The sequence below is a fragment of the Sus scrofa genome, chromosome 13 (assembly GCF_054392235.1).
Source record: "Sus scrofa isolate SSC_HxYL_T2T_F1_AM1 chromosome 13, Sscrofa_HxYL_maternal_Yorkshire_Landrace_v2.0, whole genome shotgun sequence".
In the NCBI taxonomy this organism is placed as follows: domain Eukaryota; kingdom Metazoa; phylum Chordata; class Mammalia; order Artiodactyla; family Suidae; genus Sus; species Sus scrofa.
The window spans coordinates 121,156,945-121,174,844 of NC_139395.1; the positions used below are offsets into that span (position 1 = coordinate 121,156,945).

The 17,900-nt window shown below is 37.7% G+C and overlaps 1 protein-coding gene across 9 annotated transcripts in view; it reads right to left on the reverse strand.

Moving 5' to 3' along the window:
- Positions 1-17,900, reverse strand: part of WDR49 (WD repeat domain 49) — a 149,383-nt gene that overhangs the window by 101,867 nt on the left and 29,616 nt on the right. For 8 of the 9 annotated variants that reach the window (XR_014824265.1, XR_014824263.1, XM_021069761.2 and 5 more), the window contains 2 exons: positions 14,725-14,901; positions 13,433-13,607 (listed from right to left, as the gene is read on the reverse strand). Coding sequence is in view for 6 of the 9 variants with exons in the window: in XM_021069761.2 (XP_020925420.2) it covers positions 13,433-13,607; positions 14,725-14,901 (352 nt within the window). In the remaining 3 variants the exon portion in view is untranslated. The remainder of the gene's footprint in view (positions 1-13,432; positions 13,608-14,724; positions 14,902-17,900) is intronic. The other variant, XM_084990232.1, reaches the window with a different exon arrangement.

The window sequence follows — 17,900 nt, forward strand, 5'->3', positions numbered from 1 at the left end:
CCACTCACACCAATAGACAGATCTTCTAGACAGAAAATCAATAAGGCAACAGAGATCCTAATGACACAAAAGTTAGACTTGATATTTTCAGGGCATTACATCAAAAAAAAATCAAAATATACAGTCTTCTCAAGTGCACATGGAACATTCTCAAGGATTGATCACATTCTGAGGCACAAAGCTAAACTCAACAAATTTAAGAGTAAAGAAATTCTTTCAAGTATCTTCTCTGACAACAATGGCATGAAACTAGAAATCAACTATAGGAAAAGAAATGAGAGAAAACTAACTACATGGAAACTAAGCAACATGCTACTAAAAAACCAATGGGTCAACGAGGAAATTAAAAAATACCTCTAGACAAATGATAATGAAGACACAACAACTCAGAAACATCTATGGGATGTTGCAAAAGTAGTGCTCAGAGGGAAATTGATAGAAATACAGGCCTTCCTCAAAAAAGAAGAAAAATCTCAAATCAACAACTCAACCCACCACCTAAATGAGTTAGAAAAAGAAGAATGAACAAACCTAAAGTCAGCAAAAGGAAGGAAATCATAAAGATCAGAGAGAAAATCAATAAAATAGAGATTCAAAAAACAACAGAAAAAATTAATAAAACCAAGAGATGATTCTTTGAAAGGGTAAACAAAATTGACAAACCTCTGGCTAGACTCACCAAGAAGAAGAGAGAAAAAACCCAAATAAACAAAAGAAATGAAAAAAGTGAAATCACAAAGGATACTGAAAAAATACAACAAACCATAAGAGAATACAATGGACAATTATATGCCAACTAATTTGACAACCTAGAAGAAATGGACAATTTTCTAGAGACTTACAGCCTTCCAAAACTGAATCAAGAAGAAATAGATCAACTGAACAGACTGATCACTAGAAATGAAATTGAATACGTCATAAAAATACTCCCTACAAATAAAAGTCCAGAACCAGATGGCTTCCCAGACAAATTCTACCAAACATACAAAGAGGAATTTATACCCATCCTCCTTAAACTCTTCCAAAAGATTGAAGAAGAAGGAACACTCCCAAAGACATTCTATGATGCCACCATTACCCTGATACCAAAACCAGACAAAGATACCACCAAAAAAGAAAACTATAAAGGCCAGTATCTTTGATCAATATAGACACAACATTTCTCAACAAAATTTTAACCAACCTAATTCAACAACATATAGAAAAGATCATACTCCTCGACCAAGTGGGATTCATCCCAGGTTCAAAAGGATGGTTCAACATACACGAATCAATCAACATCTTACACCACATTAACAAAAGATAAGTCAAAAACCACATGATAATCTCAAGAGATGCAGAAAAAGCATTTGACAAAGTCCAACATCCCTTCATGATAAAAACTCTTACCAAAGTGGATATAGAAGGAACATACCTTAACATAAAAAAGGCACTTATGACAAACCCACAGCAAATATAATACTCAATGGAGAAAAGCTGAAAATCTTCCCACTAAAATCTGGAACAAGACAAGGATGTCCACTCTCATCACTGTTATTCAACATAACATTGGCCACAGCAATCAAACAAAAGAAATAAATGGTATCCAAAGTGGAAAAGAAGTAAAACTGTCATTGTATGCAGATGACATTATACTATACATAGAAAACCCTAAAGACTCAACCCCAAAACTACACAAACTGATCAAAAAATTCAGCAAAGTAGCAGGATATAAGATTGACATTCAGATATCAGTCACATTTCTGTATACTAACACTGAAATATTAGAAAAGGAGTACAAAAACACAGTACCTTTTAAAATTGCACCCCAAAAAATTCAAATACCTGTGAGAAAACCTGACCAAGGAGGTGAAAGACTTATATGCTGAGAACAATAAAACATTAATTAAGGAAATTAAAGAGGATTCAAAGAAATGGAAAGATATTTCATACTCCTGGATTGGAAAAAATAATATCAAAAAAATGGCCATACTGCCCAAAGCAATTCGTAGATTCAATGCAATCCCTATCAAATTACCCAGGACATTTTTCACAGAACTAGAACAAACAATCCAAAAATTTATATGGAACCTCAAGATCCAGAACTGCCAAAGTAATCCTGAAGAACAAAAACCAAGCAGGAGGCATAACTCTCCCAGACTTCAGGCAACGTTATAAAGCCTCAGGAATCAAGACAGTGTGATACTGGTACCAAAACAGACATACAGACCAATGGAACAGAATAGAGAACCCACAAATAAACCCAGACATCTATGGTCAATTAATCTTCGACAAAGGAGGCAAGAATATAAAATGGGGGAAAGACAGTCTTTTCAGCAAGTATTGTTGGGAAAATTGGACAGCCGCATGTAAATCAACGAAACTAGAACACACCCTCACACCATGCACAAAAATAAACTCAAAATGCCTTAAAGACTTAAATATAAGACAAGACACAATCAAACTCCTGAAAGAGAACATAGGCAAAACATTCCCTGACATCAAGCTTAAAAAAGTTTTCTCTGGTCTGTCTCCCAAGGCAACAGAAATAAAAGCAAAAATAAACCAATGGCTGGAGTTCGCGTCATGACGCAGTGGTTAACGAATCCGACTAGGAACCATGAGGTTGCAGGTTTGATCCCTGGCCTTGCTCAGTGGGTTAAGGATCTGGCATTGCTGTGAGCTGTGGTGTAGTTTGCAGACAGGGCTCGGATCCCGTGTTGCTGTGGCTCTGGCGGAAGTTGGTGGCTACAGCTCTGATTAGACCCCTAGCCTGGGAACCTCCATATGCTGCAGGAAGTAGCCCTAGAAAAGGCAAAAAGACAAAAAATAAATAAATATAAATAAATAAATAAATAAACCAATGGGACCTAATTAAACTGACAAGCTTTTGCACAGCAAAGGAAACCATAAAAATAAAACCAAAAAGACAACTTACAGAATGGGAGAAAATAGTTTCAAATGATAAGGGCTTAATCTCTAATATACACAAACAACTTATACAACTCAATAGCACAAAAGCCAACAAGCCAATTGAAAAAATGGGCAAAAGACCTGAATAGACATTTCTCCAAAGAAGATATACAGATGGCCAACAAGCACATGAAAAATGCTCAACATCCCTGATTATTAGAGAAATGCAAATCAAAACTACCATGAGATACCACCTCACACCAGTCAGAATGACCATCATTAATAAATCCACAAATAACAAATGCAGGAGAGGGTGCAGAGAAAAAGAAACCCTCCCTCACTGTTGGTGGGAATGTAAATTGGTACAACCACAATGGAAAGCAGTATGGGGATACCTTAGAAAACTAAAAATAGAACTACCATATGACCCAGCAATCCCACTCTTGGGCATATATCCAGACAAAACTTTCCTTGAAAAAGATACATGCACCTGCATGTTCACTGCAGCACTATTCACAATAGCCAAGACGTGGAAACAACCTAAATGTCCATCAACAGATGATTGGATTAGGAAGATATAGTATATATACACAATGGAATACTACTCAGCCATAAAAAAGAACAACATGATGCCATGTACAACAACTTGGATGAAATTAGAAACTCTTATACTAAATGAAGTAAGTCAAAAAGAAAAAGACAAATACCATATGATATCACCTGTATAGGGCATAAATGAACCTTTGCACAGAAAAGAAAATAATGGACATAGAGAACAGACTTGTGGTTGCATGGGGGAGAGAGAGGGAGTGGAATGGATTGGGAATTTGGGGTTAATAGATGCAAACTATTGACTTCGGAATGGATAAGCTATATAGCACTGGGAACTATATCTAGTCACTTATGATGGAGCATGCTAATGTGAGAAAAAAGAATGTATGCATGTATGTCACCTTGCTGTACAGTAGAAAATTGACCAAACACTGTAAACCTGCTATAATGGAAAAAATAAAAATCATTATAAAAAATATTTTAACATGACCAATTTATTTGTGTGTCCTCTATAGATAGCCTCTCTTAAAACACAACATCCTGTACTTCAGAGATTTATTAGGCAAATACTGTGTGCTCTGTGGTGTGATTCTGTTAACAACAAATGACATAGACAGAGCCTGGAGGGCCCCAAGCTTATAAGAAAAGATATGTAAATGAAACAGTTACTGAAAACTTTAGCATACAATAAAGTGATAAATTGAGTGGTACAGAAAGTATAAAAGAAGTTCAAGGACAAAAGAAACAATTGGACTTCAAGGTTTAGAAGAATTTGGCAAGCCCTGATGAAAAGAGAGCATTTCAATAGCTAAGAGGTGACAGAACATATGTGTGGGAAACAAAAGGTAACCTCCAGAATTTAGAGCTGAAAGAAGACTCTTCTACTGCTTATTTTACAGACTAAGAAATAGAGACCTGTACAGGTTCAAAGATTTGGCCAAAATCCTGATTGTTGTCAAACTCAGAACCGGAGGCCAAGCATTCTGACTATGAGTTTGGTAGTTTAATGTTATATAACATGCAATATTAAAAACCAAGCTTGGGACACTAACGTTTGACCAAGCCAGAGTGCAAAGAGTGCAAATTCAGACCTGATCTCTTGACCACTGGAACAGGGTTTCTCATATTTTAATATGCAGGCAAGTCACCTAGAAATCTGTGTTAAAATGCAGATTCTGGAGTTCCTGTCATGGCACAGCAGAAATGAATCCAAGAACCATGAGGTTATGGGTTTGATCCCTGGCCTCGCTCAGTTGGTTGAGGATCAGTTGCTGCCGTGAGCTGTGGTATCGGTCGCAGACGTGGCTCAGATCTGGCATTGCTGTGGCTGTGGCGTAGGCCAGTGGCTACAGCTCCGATTGGACCTCTAGCCTAGGAACCTCCATGTGCCACAGGTGCGGCTGTAAAAAGACAAAAGACAATTAATTAATTAATTAATTAACTAAAATAAAATTTTCAGATTCTTATTCAGAAAACCCAGGATGCTGCATTTCTTTTTCTTTTCTTTTTTTTTTTTTTTTTCGGTTTTTTGTGCTGGGCATATGGAAGCTCCCAGGCTAGGGGTCAAATTGGAACTGCAGTTGCCAGCCAAAGCCACAGAAAAACAGAATCCAAGACACATCTGCAACCTACATCACAGTTCAGGGAAACGCTGGATCTCCAACCCACTGAGTGAGGCAAGGAACCCATATCCTCATGGATACTAGTCAGATTCATTTCCTCTGTTCCACGAAGGGAACTTCAAGGATGCTGCATTTCTAACAATCTCCAGTGTGGCTCTTAGGACAAATACTTTAAGTAGAAAGAAGCTAGAATATGTTTCTTAGAAGTACTGCCATCCTTTTATACTCTAGAGAACTAAACCAAGATTTGGCCTCTCTTAAGATTGGAGAGGCCAAATGCCCCTTTGGGAAGCTGCTAAAAGCTATAGACACTCTCCACCAGTAAGATGTGCATACACACAAAACTTTGTATAAAAATCAGGATTTGAGGAACCTCTGCACCTCAACCCCTGAAGACCAACTGTGCTACATCTGAAGAACTCAAGTGATGAATCCCCAACTACAAGGTGATTTAGGATCGTTAAACACCTCCCTGCCTTCTCAAGTAATTCAAAATTTCTGTTACTAATCATGTGTATGTATTGTGTTAACCAATGCCCAGGTAAGCAGCTCTGTGCAGGGAAGAGCTCTTTGCAGGAAGCAGCTCTCTTCAGGAGGCCCCTTTTGTCTTGTCACTTTAGCAAAACTACACTGTCAACTAATTTTAAAGCTGGCAGCCCATGCTCTACTCCCCTCCAGCCCAAGCACACCATTCAAATCTTTTGATCACACAATGCTTTACCTAGCCTATTGATTCTGTCCTTAGATCAAAGTAGAAATGAAGAATAAGTAATTAAGGAGTGACTAGATTTTTTCCCCAGCTTCCCCTTCAGTGATCCCACAAAATAGCATCTAAAAAAAGATTATAAGGAGTTGACAAATCAGCTCACAGTGAGAGATAGTAACAAACCTGACCCCCTCCCTGAATGATTAACTGAGTTTACTTCCCCTTTTTCCCATTAAAAACTCATGTCCAAACAGAATCTCAGAGTTGGGTCTGGAACATGAGTCCGTCTTCTCCCCAGGTTGCAGGCTCCTGAATAAAGCAACCTTTCAGTTCCCACCAGCATTTGTCTCTCAAATAAAGGCTTTCTAGCTGCCAATAGCCAAACTTGAGTTGGGTAATACCCACTTTGGGCTTCTCTTCTTAGTTTCTACTTCTTTAAAGTAAATGAGTTGAACTGACCTTTGATTCTGGGGTTCTCACAATCAAAGCCAGAACACAATTTCTAAGGAAAAAAGAAAGGGCTGAGATAATCCTTAGGAGACGTTCAGGAAGGGTCACTCACAGGGGTCTAGACAAAGAGAATAATTCACCAAGCAGTGTGTTGTGAAACTTGTCATGGAACAACTGCTAAAGGCCAAAATGCTCTATTTCTCCGCTCTGCTGAGAATTCACCAGAATCTTGTGTTTCTTGCTCCTCCCCTATCGTGTAATCTCCCTCATTCTACAGACTCTTATAATAATTATGAGAGTAATTTTTTGAAGCCCTCCAACTACCAGGTATCCTGCCAGCTGCTCTCGCCCTGTAATCATCTTTAGTGGGAAGATATCCTGAATTCACTGATGAGGAAACAGTCCAAAAGTCATTATCACCCGAGGACACATGGCTAATTGAAGGTGGAGATGAGCTTGAGCCCCGTCATGTTTGACTGTGAGCTATAAGCTACTGCATCCTTCTTTTCCACTGACACTGCCATATGTATGCTAGTTCCTTTCTATTACCTGATCTGAGATTCTTTCTATGACCAACTACACTTATGTCCCACATACTCTCAATTCTAGATCAACCCCCTGCTTCATCTTGAGTCTTTCCTGATCTCTTCATTTTCTGATAACCCTTATCCTACTAGGCAGAGTATTCCTGTGTCCTCTTGCTCTCCACCTCTTTTTCTGATCTGATCTTTCCTTCTTAAAAAGAAAGAGAAAGAGGAAGGGAGGGAGGGGAGGAAGGGAAGGAAGGAAAGAAGGAAGGAAGGAAGAAAGGGAAAGAGGGAGGAAGGAAGGAAAGGAAGGAAGGTAGGAAAAGAAGGGAGGGAGGGAAGAAGGAAGGAGAGAAAGAAGGGTGAAAGTAAATACTTCCTATGAAACTGAGTCCTTTGAGACTCACTGGGGAACAATTAATCTCAGGAACATGAAGATTGTTGTATTACTGACTACACTAATACTGCTACCTTACTAGAGGTACCAACAATATAAAATCTGATGACAAGTATCCTCATCAGGAGCAACCTCACTGAAAATATTCCCTTTGTTTACAGAAAATGCTAAGGGTTATTATAACTTGACTCAAGTGAAGCAATATTATAATACATAAAGTATAAAACACCACAGTATAATTATATCTTCAAATCTATGGAAATTTCATAAGATCTTTACAGTACAATCAAAAAAAGTATTTCTACTCAGAAAATTGCCTTGTCATATGTTCCCACATTATATCCCAGTACTATCTTTGGTTTTGAGGCTGTAAAGAAAGACATACAAGGAAGATCACTCTGCCCTGGTATTTAAAGTATTGCTTTAAGATCTGAATCTGGAGGTTAGCAAGTGACATTTATGGGCCTGTAGTGTTACATATTGGAGACTCAACAATTCATACTTTATTTCTAAACCAAGATATAACTTGTTTCTGATTAAAGTGTAGAATGCCAGAGCTCCTGACAATGCCCCAGAAGAAGGTGAAAGTAAAACCATTTCCTTAAAATAAAATTACCTGATAAATAAAAATGTGCTTCTCACTCCTTGAAGAGAGGAAAAAAAATGATGGTTTATAATAAAAAAAAAATTTAAATATCAAGCTAGGGAATGGAATGCACTGATAAAATAAATGATTTATTTTTAATATTCTCAGTGAGTTTGGGGCGTGGTAGAAAAATATTTTAAAATTACTTTTAGATAATACTTTGAGGGATTAAAAAAGACAATTTGATCATGCCTGTCCTTTAAGATGCCAACTTTCAACTCTTCCACTGTCTTGCTCCTTCGTCATAAAAGAGGCATTAAGGGAAGCTTTCATTGATCCTTGTCCTCATGTTGCTGTAAAAATGACCTTGTGTGATAGCAATTAGTTAATGTGGGAAAAGTGATTTGAAAATGAAAAGTGATACCTAGAAAGTAAGTAATGCTATTAAGTGCACTTAGAGTAAGCTAGAATGAGGCCACTCTTTATCATCTGCCGACAGATGGAAGCTATAGAAGGGTAGAAAATTGGGCCATTTCTAACTAGGAATTCTTATTATCATTTTTCAGGCTTTTACTTTATGAGTCATGTGACTTAAGAAAACTCCCTACCTTGAACTTTCTTTTATGTTATCTTGTTTGAGGGAGTTTATTTTCAGTTGCAGTCCCATTCTCTGAGACCACCACAGGGCTCTCTCCCTTCTGAGCAACAACCATTTCAAAGAGGAGAGATAAGAAAGGGAAATTCTATTTCCCATTTGTAAAAATCAAGATACATCTAATCCAGCACTGATGAGCACATTAAAAAAAAATGATAATGCAATTCATTTAATGACTTTTCAAAATACTGATTAGACCTATGATACAACAGACCTTACCCCTCCGTCAAACTGTAGAAAAAACTGCAGGAAGAGATCTTTTACTTCAAACCAAGGCCACTGGCTCATAGCAGGTTTCAACTGCTTTAAACACAGTGAGGGAACTAGCAGGAAGGGCAGCGTGTTCCAGCTGACTCAGTGGTGCACCATTTTTGTCTGGAGGACTGATTTAGATGCAGGAAAAGTGGAAAAACACACAAGCAAGACACTAAATCTGGCTTCTCTCCCAAACTTAGTCCCCATCAATTATGAAGGCTCCCTAAGGAAACAACCTGCTGTCTGTATTCTAAATTCCCTGGCATAGCTCCATTAATTAGCTCAGCAATTAGTGCTTGTATCAGTTCAAACTGTTTTGTACCTTCTGGTAGCCACGGTCAAACAAAGGGGGCAAAAGACCTTTCAACTTAAAAAAAAAATTGTTTCTATTGCTGGCAATTTAGTGTTCACCATTTCCATAGCTAAACATTCAGTCTGTGGTTTCCAAAGATATTATTTATACAAAAAGTAATTCTTTGGGACCAAAAAAAAAAAAAAGAAAAGAAAAGAAATTCTCTGAGATTCCAAAGATTTATGTCTTGCCACTATTGCCCCAAATCTCTGAACTAACTTCACAAGCATTTCAGAATGTAATTATTTTTCCATTAAGATATAACAGAGAACCACTCAGATAAGATGAAAACATTTTCTCCTTCAAAATTTTAAATAAGTCTGAACCTCATCTTAAAGCAATAAGCTAATATTCTTATGCCTGACATCTCAGTTTTATAGATATTTTATCCTTAGCTTCAGTGAAACATTATTACCAAACTTGTTCATATTACCTTCCTTCCTCAATTGTATATTCCCTCCTCACACTGAGAAGGAAATCAGCAAAAAATATTTCTTGAGGAGTTATAAGAATATCACATCATGTTCTTGGGGTAAAAAGAGTATCAAATGAAAGCAGCCATTGTTTTCTTGCTCTGGAAAGAGTAAGTCTTGCAGCCCAAGAAGCACTGCTAACCACACTGCCCTGTATTTGACTCCAGCCTGCCTTTCTCCTTTTCCTGCCTCCTCATTTCAGCCTTCCTCCCTTAAATTGAAATTCCTCCCTTAAATTGAAACAACTGAGCTGCAAACAACATCCCGGCCACAAAAAAAAAAATGTATTTAAGCTTCTAGTCTCAGAGACTAAGTCTAGGAAGGGGCCCATTGCTTAGAACTGAAGTGGGTACTTTTTTTGTTTTCTGAGTTTTTTCAAGCTGCAGTAGGGGCATATGGAAGTTCTTGGGCCAGAGGTGCACCGCAGCTGCAGGCCTTTGCCACAGCCATGGGTACACCAGACGCTTTAACCCACTGAGAGAGGCTAGGGATCAAACCCATATTCAGACAGAAACAACATCGGGTCCTTAACACCGCAGGAACTCTTGAAGTAGGTACTTGAGCTTCAAATATAAACCTTGAAAGATGAGAAAATCTTATACAGATACTTCACCTTTCCGTACACTCTACTTTCTCCTTTTTGAGTTCTCTTCTTTTCTACTGCATTTTCCTCCACAGCCATTCATATAGTATTAAACTACGCATTACTGGTAAATGTATTCTTCTTACCCTGACCACTTTCTTTTTACCATAAATAACCTATTTTTTTTAAAAAAGGATTCTATCCATATGTTACAAAATTTCTTTTTTTTCTCTCTTTTCTTTTGAAACATTTTTAACGACATTTATCCAATGTCTTAATCCATCAGGTTGCTGTAACAAAATACAGACACTGAGTGATTTAAAAAACAGTTATCTCCCACAGTTCTGAAGGCTGGGAAGTCCAAGACCAAGGTACTGAGAGATTTGGTGTCTATTCAGGGTCTACTTCCTAGTGCACAGATGCCCTATTTCTCACCGTGCCCTCAGATGGGGAAGAAGTAAGAGAGCTCTCTGGGTTCTCTTTTATAAGGGCACTCATCCTATTGATAAGAAATACACCCTCATGACTTAAGCACCTCCCAAAGACACCATCATGGGGAGGTGGTTGCTAGGACTTTAACATATGGATTTGGTTGGGAGGAGACACAAAAATCCAGTCTGTACATTCTGCCTCTGCCCCTCTTTCCAAATCCATGTCCTTCTCACAAGTAAAATACGTCTCAACAGTCGTCAAAGTCTTAACTCACTCCAACAATGACTCTAAAGTCTATGTTGAAATCTGATTTAAATATCTGAATCAGACATGGGTAAGACTCAGGATACACAGCTGAGACAAATTCTTCTCCAAGCTATGAACTTGTGAAACCAAACCAGTTATATGCTTCCAAAACAAAATGGTAGAACAGGTGTGGGATAGGCATTCCCATTCCAAAAGAGAGAAAGAAGAAAGAAAAAATGATATTATCAGTCTCAAGTAAATTCAAAACCTAACAGGGAAAACTCCATTAAACGTAATGGCTCAAGAATAGCTCTCTTGGGAGTTCCCTTTGTGGCTCAGTAGTAATGAACCTGACTAGTATCTATGAAGATGTGAGTTCGGTCCCTGGCCTCATTCAGTGAGTTAAGGATGCAACATTGCCATGAGCTGTGGTGTAGGTCATGGACACGGCTCAGATCTGGCATTCCTGTGACTGTGGCATAGGCTGGCAGCTGCAGCTCTGATTTGACCCCTAGCCTGGGTACTTCCAGATGCCATGGGTGTGGCCCTAAAAAGAATAAAAAATAAAAAAAATAAAAAAGAATAGCCCTCTTGGTCTCATAATCTGCCTTCCAGACCCAGGAGAGTAATGTCACTCCCACAGGCACTGTCCATGCTGTGGCAGTGGCCCCACCCATGCCAAGGATTCACTGGGCACAGCCTATACCACAGGTCTCTGCAAAGTTCCCCCCACCAAGGCACCAGGTTGGGGAATGCAGGCCCACCTGGACAATAGAGGTGGCCTCATTCACTGTTTGAAACCACTTTGCAATATTTCAGAAGAAAAGATCCGGGAACTCGAAGACATAGAAATAAAATCTAACTAAACTAAAGCACAATGATTTCAAAAAACAGCTGAATAAAAATGAAAAAGCTCCATAACTTGTTGGACAATGTCAAGCATCTCACATATAATAATGGGAGTTCGTGACCCAAAAGAGAGAGAAAGAGAAAACACTTTAGAAAAAACAACAATAGAAAAATCTTCAGGTTTAATGAAAATGGTAAATTCACATAATCCAAGAATTCAATGAATTCTAATTAGCATAAAGACACATACCAAGAAAACTAAGGCACATCACAATCAAATTGCTTAAAATCAGCAAGAAAAAGAAAATCATATGAAATATTGTACTATGTGTTACAGTAGACACTAAGGAGAATAAAGGACATATTTCCTGCCCTAAGAAGATTATTTTAATTTTAAGTATAAATGTGATTTGCATGTGAGGTATCCAGATTTCCTTTTGGGATTGGGAGGATTTTGACAAAACCAGGATTGTGATGTGTATACAGAAATTTGTAGGAACCCAGGAGCAGAGCCAAAATTGAGAAGTTTGCAAATCACACAAAAAACACAAGGAAGAGCTCATCTGACCTGCTGTCTCAGTATTCATATTAGTTTAAGCCCATGGAATGCAAATAATAAACTAAACTTCAGGGAACTTGCTTCAAGTAGATTTCAAGAACTATAATTTTATTACTGTAGTTTATTCAGTCTTTGGTTTATGTATCAAAATATCATGCTTGTTTGGAAACAGCTGTAATACTTCCCTTCACTTTCTAATACTTTCTTGTTTCCATGTTATGAAAACATAACACATAATTGTGTGCCTGTCACACATAGTGGACGACCAAAAATTTTATCTTTTGTCTTTCCCACTATTACTATCATGCCAGAATTAAAGGATAGGTAGAAGGGACTAAAGACATGGTATGATTTATATTGAAGAAAAAAATGCAGAACCCATGTTTCACCATATGGGATATTATTATCATGGGTCATGCATTAAAGAATTAGTTACAAACCCTAAAATTCAAAGAGGGTAAAAATTACCATAAAAGCCAACCGTTGGGTCCATTTTTTGGATCTCTTTTTCAAAGTATATTAGGAATATACCTACAATATAACAATGAGATCAACAGTGTCCATTCTTTTCAGTGGGCATTATTTAACATAGAAGTTTAGAAAGAGAAATTATCATACTCATTAGTGTCTGGACCAAAGGAGATATCAGGATAGATATTGCATATTTGCATCTTGAACCATCAGATGCAAACTTTATAAAAATTAGGCATATTGCTAATGTAATAAGTTCATTGTTGACTAGGTTTTAAGAAAGTCCTGGCCGTCTACAGATGCTGTTTTATGACACGATCCTATCACATAGAGAACTGACACTCAAGTACTCTGGATCAGAGCAATTCAATCACTCTACCAAAAAAGAGAAAAAAGAAAATAAAATAAAGAAGATCCCATCTTGAAGGCAGTCAAACTAACACACTTCCCATAAGAACATAAAGAAAGCAAAGGAGTGTTTTGAAGGCTCTTGTTAAATTCTTTTGATCAGTAGACCCAAATGTGACTAGATGAAATAACTTAGGATCAGAGTTGGGTTGAAGTTAAATGGATTCTGTGACAACTTTCTCCCCTCTCTTGAGATGTCCTGAGTGCAGAGTTCACTTTAATTAATTGTATGAGGCTTAAATTTTCAATGGAAAGGGAAGACATTGTGCAGGGGATAGCAGAGTCCAGGCCAGAACCTCCAAGGAATCAATTATTAGTTTCTAGACTTGAACATTGTGTGTGAAACACTTTCATCAAAGAATATAAATGTATAAGTCTAAAGTAACTGTTTCTTTCATTGCTGTTTAAATGCAGTACCTTGTCTGACCCAATCTCCATGATGAAGTTTATGCTCTAATGTATAGCAACATTTATGATACCCAGAGAGCAGCTCTGCCCAGTGAATGGTCACAGTAGCTTCTTCATCTTCACATGCACTAGCCGGACGCTCGAAAAGGGAAATCAAGGCTGTTGTGAAAGCAATTACCTGAACCTTGAGAGAGAGATTGAAAGAAAAACAAGCACAGGTAGGGTAACTGTTGCAAGAAGATTCTATGTTCTTTAAGACTAATAAAGAATGGATATTGAATTAATAGCAATTTTAATATTATTTAAAGGATGCAGTCAGTTATATGAAAAGACATTATGGGAAGTTCCCATTGTGGCTCAGTAGGTTAAGAACCTGACTAGTTAGTATCCATGAGGATGCAGGCTCAATCCGTGGTCTCACTCAGTGTTAAGGATCCGGCACTGCCAAAAGCTGCAGGGTAGGTCAAAGATGCAGCTTGGGTTGGGTGCTGCTGTGGCTGTGGTGTAAGCCGGCAGCTATAGTTCTGCTTTGACCCCCTGCCTTGGAACTTCCATATGCAGCAGTTGTGGCCCAAAAAGAGAAAAAAAAAAAAGACCTTACACATAAGGTTAGTAAGGCAAAATTACCAAGGATATTTTATTTGATTGCTTTTTTGATATACTTGTCACTAAAACCAGTAAGGATGAAAAGCTTACACAATTATGAAAAGAAATTGGTCAAATTAGACTCCTTCAGTATTCACAGCCATATTCTACTGTCATTCAGTAAGAAGTAATTTTTCAGAGGTCAGGTGGAATTTGGTAGGAAGATAGAAATCATTGTATACAATGTCTGGGTTTCAATGCTTCCCCCAACAATGCATCTGTCCCTTTGTTACATAACACAGGGAACAAGTATTTCCCAGGAGCCTACTACTGGGAAGCCTGAAACCTTATGAATGAAAATCTGAATACTAAATTTGAAAGAGTTATGAGAGATAAATTTAGACTTTCATATTAAATGTTTATTAACATTGAGATCTAATAGATTAAGCACCCTATGGTGAAAAAGTTAGCAAATATTTTTTTCTAAATAAGGAAAATGAGACTATAAAATAGGCAAGAAAACCACAGTGAAGACTGGTTTTCATATATAAGAAATGGACTTGTGACCTAACCCATCTTTTTCATGTCCAAGATATGTGGCCTTATAATCTACAACATATTTCAATTAAGTCACATTCATTGCATTCTATTTCTATTTTGAGCTACTGTTGGATGATTACATCCAGAGTGTTCACCCTTAGCCTTCCCTCACTTACCTTTCCGGTTATGTCCCCAAAAGAAAGAATTGACTCATTGGCATCAAGAGGGTCATACCAATAATCCATGCAAATTGGTGTTCCTTTCAGGCCTTGGAGTCTATACTGACAAGGAAATTCTTCTTTGGACAATAGATCATAGAAACAAATCTCTTTACTTGTAAAAGCCACAGCTATCTAAAAGTAAAGTAGAATGTCATAAAACACCTCTGATAGATTTAGTGAAATAAATATGAAAAGCAGACATGCAAATCTTAGCACCAAATCAGCCATTTTCACCTGAGGGTCCTTTAACAGTATCACCAAAGTACAGCCGGATGACACAAGTGGGCTTTATCCTAACTTTGGACTCTAGCCAAGGAAAAAACTTTCCCCATTTGAATATACTTTCTTCCCTGTCCTCACTTGACAGACCCACCAACTCTTCTACTCCCAGATGACTAGATGACTAATCACATAAGAAAAACAAAGACATACAGGGCTACAGCATCACAAAATTATATGAGAAATTTTACAAGCTATGTTTTATGAACCAAGCAGAGGCTTTCGCAGAAATTAATTAAAAACTCTGTAAGCAGCCTTTCTAAGTCAGATAAAATCCTAAAAGCAATTTAAGAAAGGGTAAATAAATTTGTCAATAAAATTAGCAAAACTTTAGCTAGACTATCCCAACGAAAAGAAAGAGAGAAAAGATACACAGTACTCAATTCAGAAATAAAAGAGTGGACATTACCATCAACCATACACAAATAAAAAAGGATTAGAAGATAATATCATAAACGATTGTAAGCCAACAAATCACATAATTGAAATGAAGTGCATAAATGCCTAAAAACGCAAAAACTACCTAAACTTAAGAAGAAATAGAAAATCTCAGCAGACGTATAACAAATAAAAAGATTGAATTCATAATCAAAAACACGCAAAGGAAATCCCAGGCCCGGATGGCTTTTCATTAATAAACTCTACCAAACATTTAAAGAATTAAACCCAGTATTTCTCAAACTCTTCCCAAAACTAGAAGTGGAAGGAACACTTCCCAAATCATTTTATGAGGCCAGTATTTCCTAATACCAAAATCACACAAAGACACACAAGAAAAGAAAACTACAGAGCAATATTTATAATGAAAATGGATGTAAAAATCTTCAACTAGGAGTTCCTGTTGTGGCTCAGCAGAAACAAATCTAACCAGCATCCATGAGGAAGCAGGTTCAATCCGATCCCTGGCCTTGCTCAGTGGGTTAAGGATGCGGCGTTGCCTTGAGCTGTGGTGTAGGTCGCAGATGCAGCTCAGATCCTGCATTGCTGTGGCTGTGGCGTAGGCCTGCAGCTATAGCTCCAATTTGACCCCTAGTCTAGAAAACTCTGTATGCTGTGGATGTGTCCCTAAAAAGACAAAAATAAAAATAAAAATAAAATTCTTCAACTAAATACCAGCAAAGAGTATCCAGCGACATATAAAAAAGATTATAGTCTGAACAAGTAATGTTTGCACCAGTGTAGGGAAGCAACATTTGCCACCTCAAAATATGTCTCTTTGGTATGAGGATTAATTTAGGTTATTTTTTAAAAAGAGAAGACTCAAGAAGTTTCTCTTTTTACCTCCCCCTTAGCTTCCTAAAGAATATATATAAAGGGTCCCTTCCTGGAATAGAACCATCACCAGAGATATCTGCAAAGACCACAAAGGCCAGGTGACTGTGAGTCCCAGGGTCTCCCCATGATCCAACAAACATTTATATACCAAACATTTGCTTTCCCATCTCCATGTGAATTGCCTTCCTCCCCTTTGATATCCCAAACCACTACCCCAACATCCTCTTTTGTCTTTAGCTAAAGATGGTACTTAAAGTGAGGGCTTTGGCCATTGTGTAAATTACTCTGTTTTCCTAGGTCCCTTCCATGTATAAATGTTAGTAGACTTTCATTTGATTCGCCCTGTAAATCTCTCTCATGTTAATGTAATTATTAGATCAACCAATAGAACCTGGAAGGGTAGAGGAAAATTTCTTTCTCCCAGCACCTGAAATGCCAGCTTAGTTTAACACACAAATATCAAGAAATGTAACACACCATATCAACAGACTAAAGGACAAAATCTGTATGATCATCTCAATAGATACAAAAATGCATTTAATAAAACCCAATGCATTTTCATGATAAAAATATTCATCGAATCAGGAACAGGAAGAAACTCAATAAAGAGCATGTACAAAAACAAAAACCTACAGTAGCCGATATCATACTTAATCATGAAAACCTGAATGTCCTCTCCCTGAAATCAGAAATAAGATGAGGACGTTCACTCTCACCACTTCTATTCAACATTTTGCTGGAGTTTCTCACCAGGGAAATTAGGCAAGAAAAAGAAATAGAGGAATTCCTGTCATGGCTCAGCGGAAATGAATCTGACTGGTATCCATGAGGACACAGGTTCAATCCCTGGCCTCACTCAGCATTGCTGTGAGCTGTGGTGTAAGCCACAGATGCAGCTCGGATCCCATGCTGCTATGGCTGTGGTGTAGGCCGGCAGCTACAGCTCCAATTTGACCCTTAGTCTGGGAACCTCCATATGCCACTAGTATGGCCCTAAAAAGACAGGAAGGAAGGAAGGGAGGGAAGGAAGGAGGGAAAGAAAGAAAGAAAGAAAAAGAAAGAAAGAAAGGTAAAGAAAGAAAGAAAGAAAGAAAGAGAAAAAAAGAAAGGAAGAAAGGAAAGAAAGAGAGAGAGAAAAGAAAGAAAGAGAGAAAGAGAGAAAGAAAGAGAGAAAGAAAGAAAGAAAGAAAGAAAGAAAGAAAGAAAGAAAGAAAGAAAGAAAGAAAGAAAGAAAGAAAAGAAAGAAAGGGCATCCAGGTTGAAAAAGAAGTTAAACTATGTGACCTGGGGCAAATTTCACAACCTCTCGTTGCCCAGACTTTCCTTACTAAAGTGGGAATAATATCCCCTTCGTGGTGATCTTGAGAGTTACTGGAGCAAGCCATGTTACAGAGGAAGCCAATGATCATGACGATCCTCCTTTACGGTTATAAGCAGCAGAACATACTACATCCCACTTAAAAGAATCTGGATCTTTGGAGAAATGGCTGACTCTGGGTCTGATATAATAAATATACGAAATGATTCTGGAACATCTTATCATACCAGGAAACAAGGAAGCTTTGAAAACTGCTAGG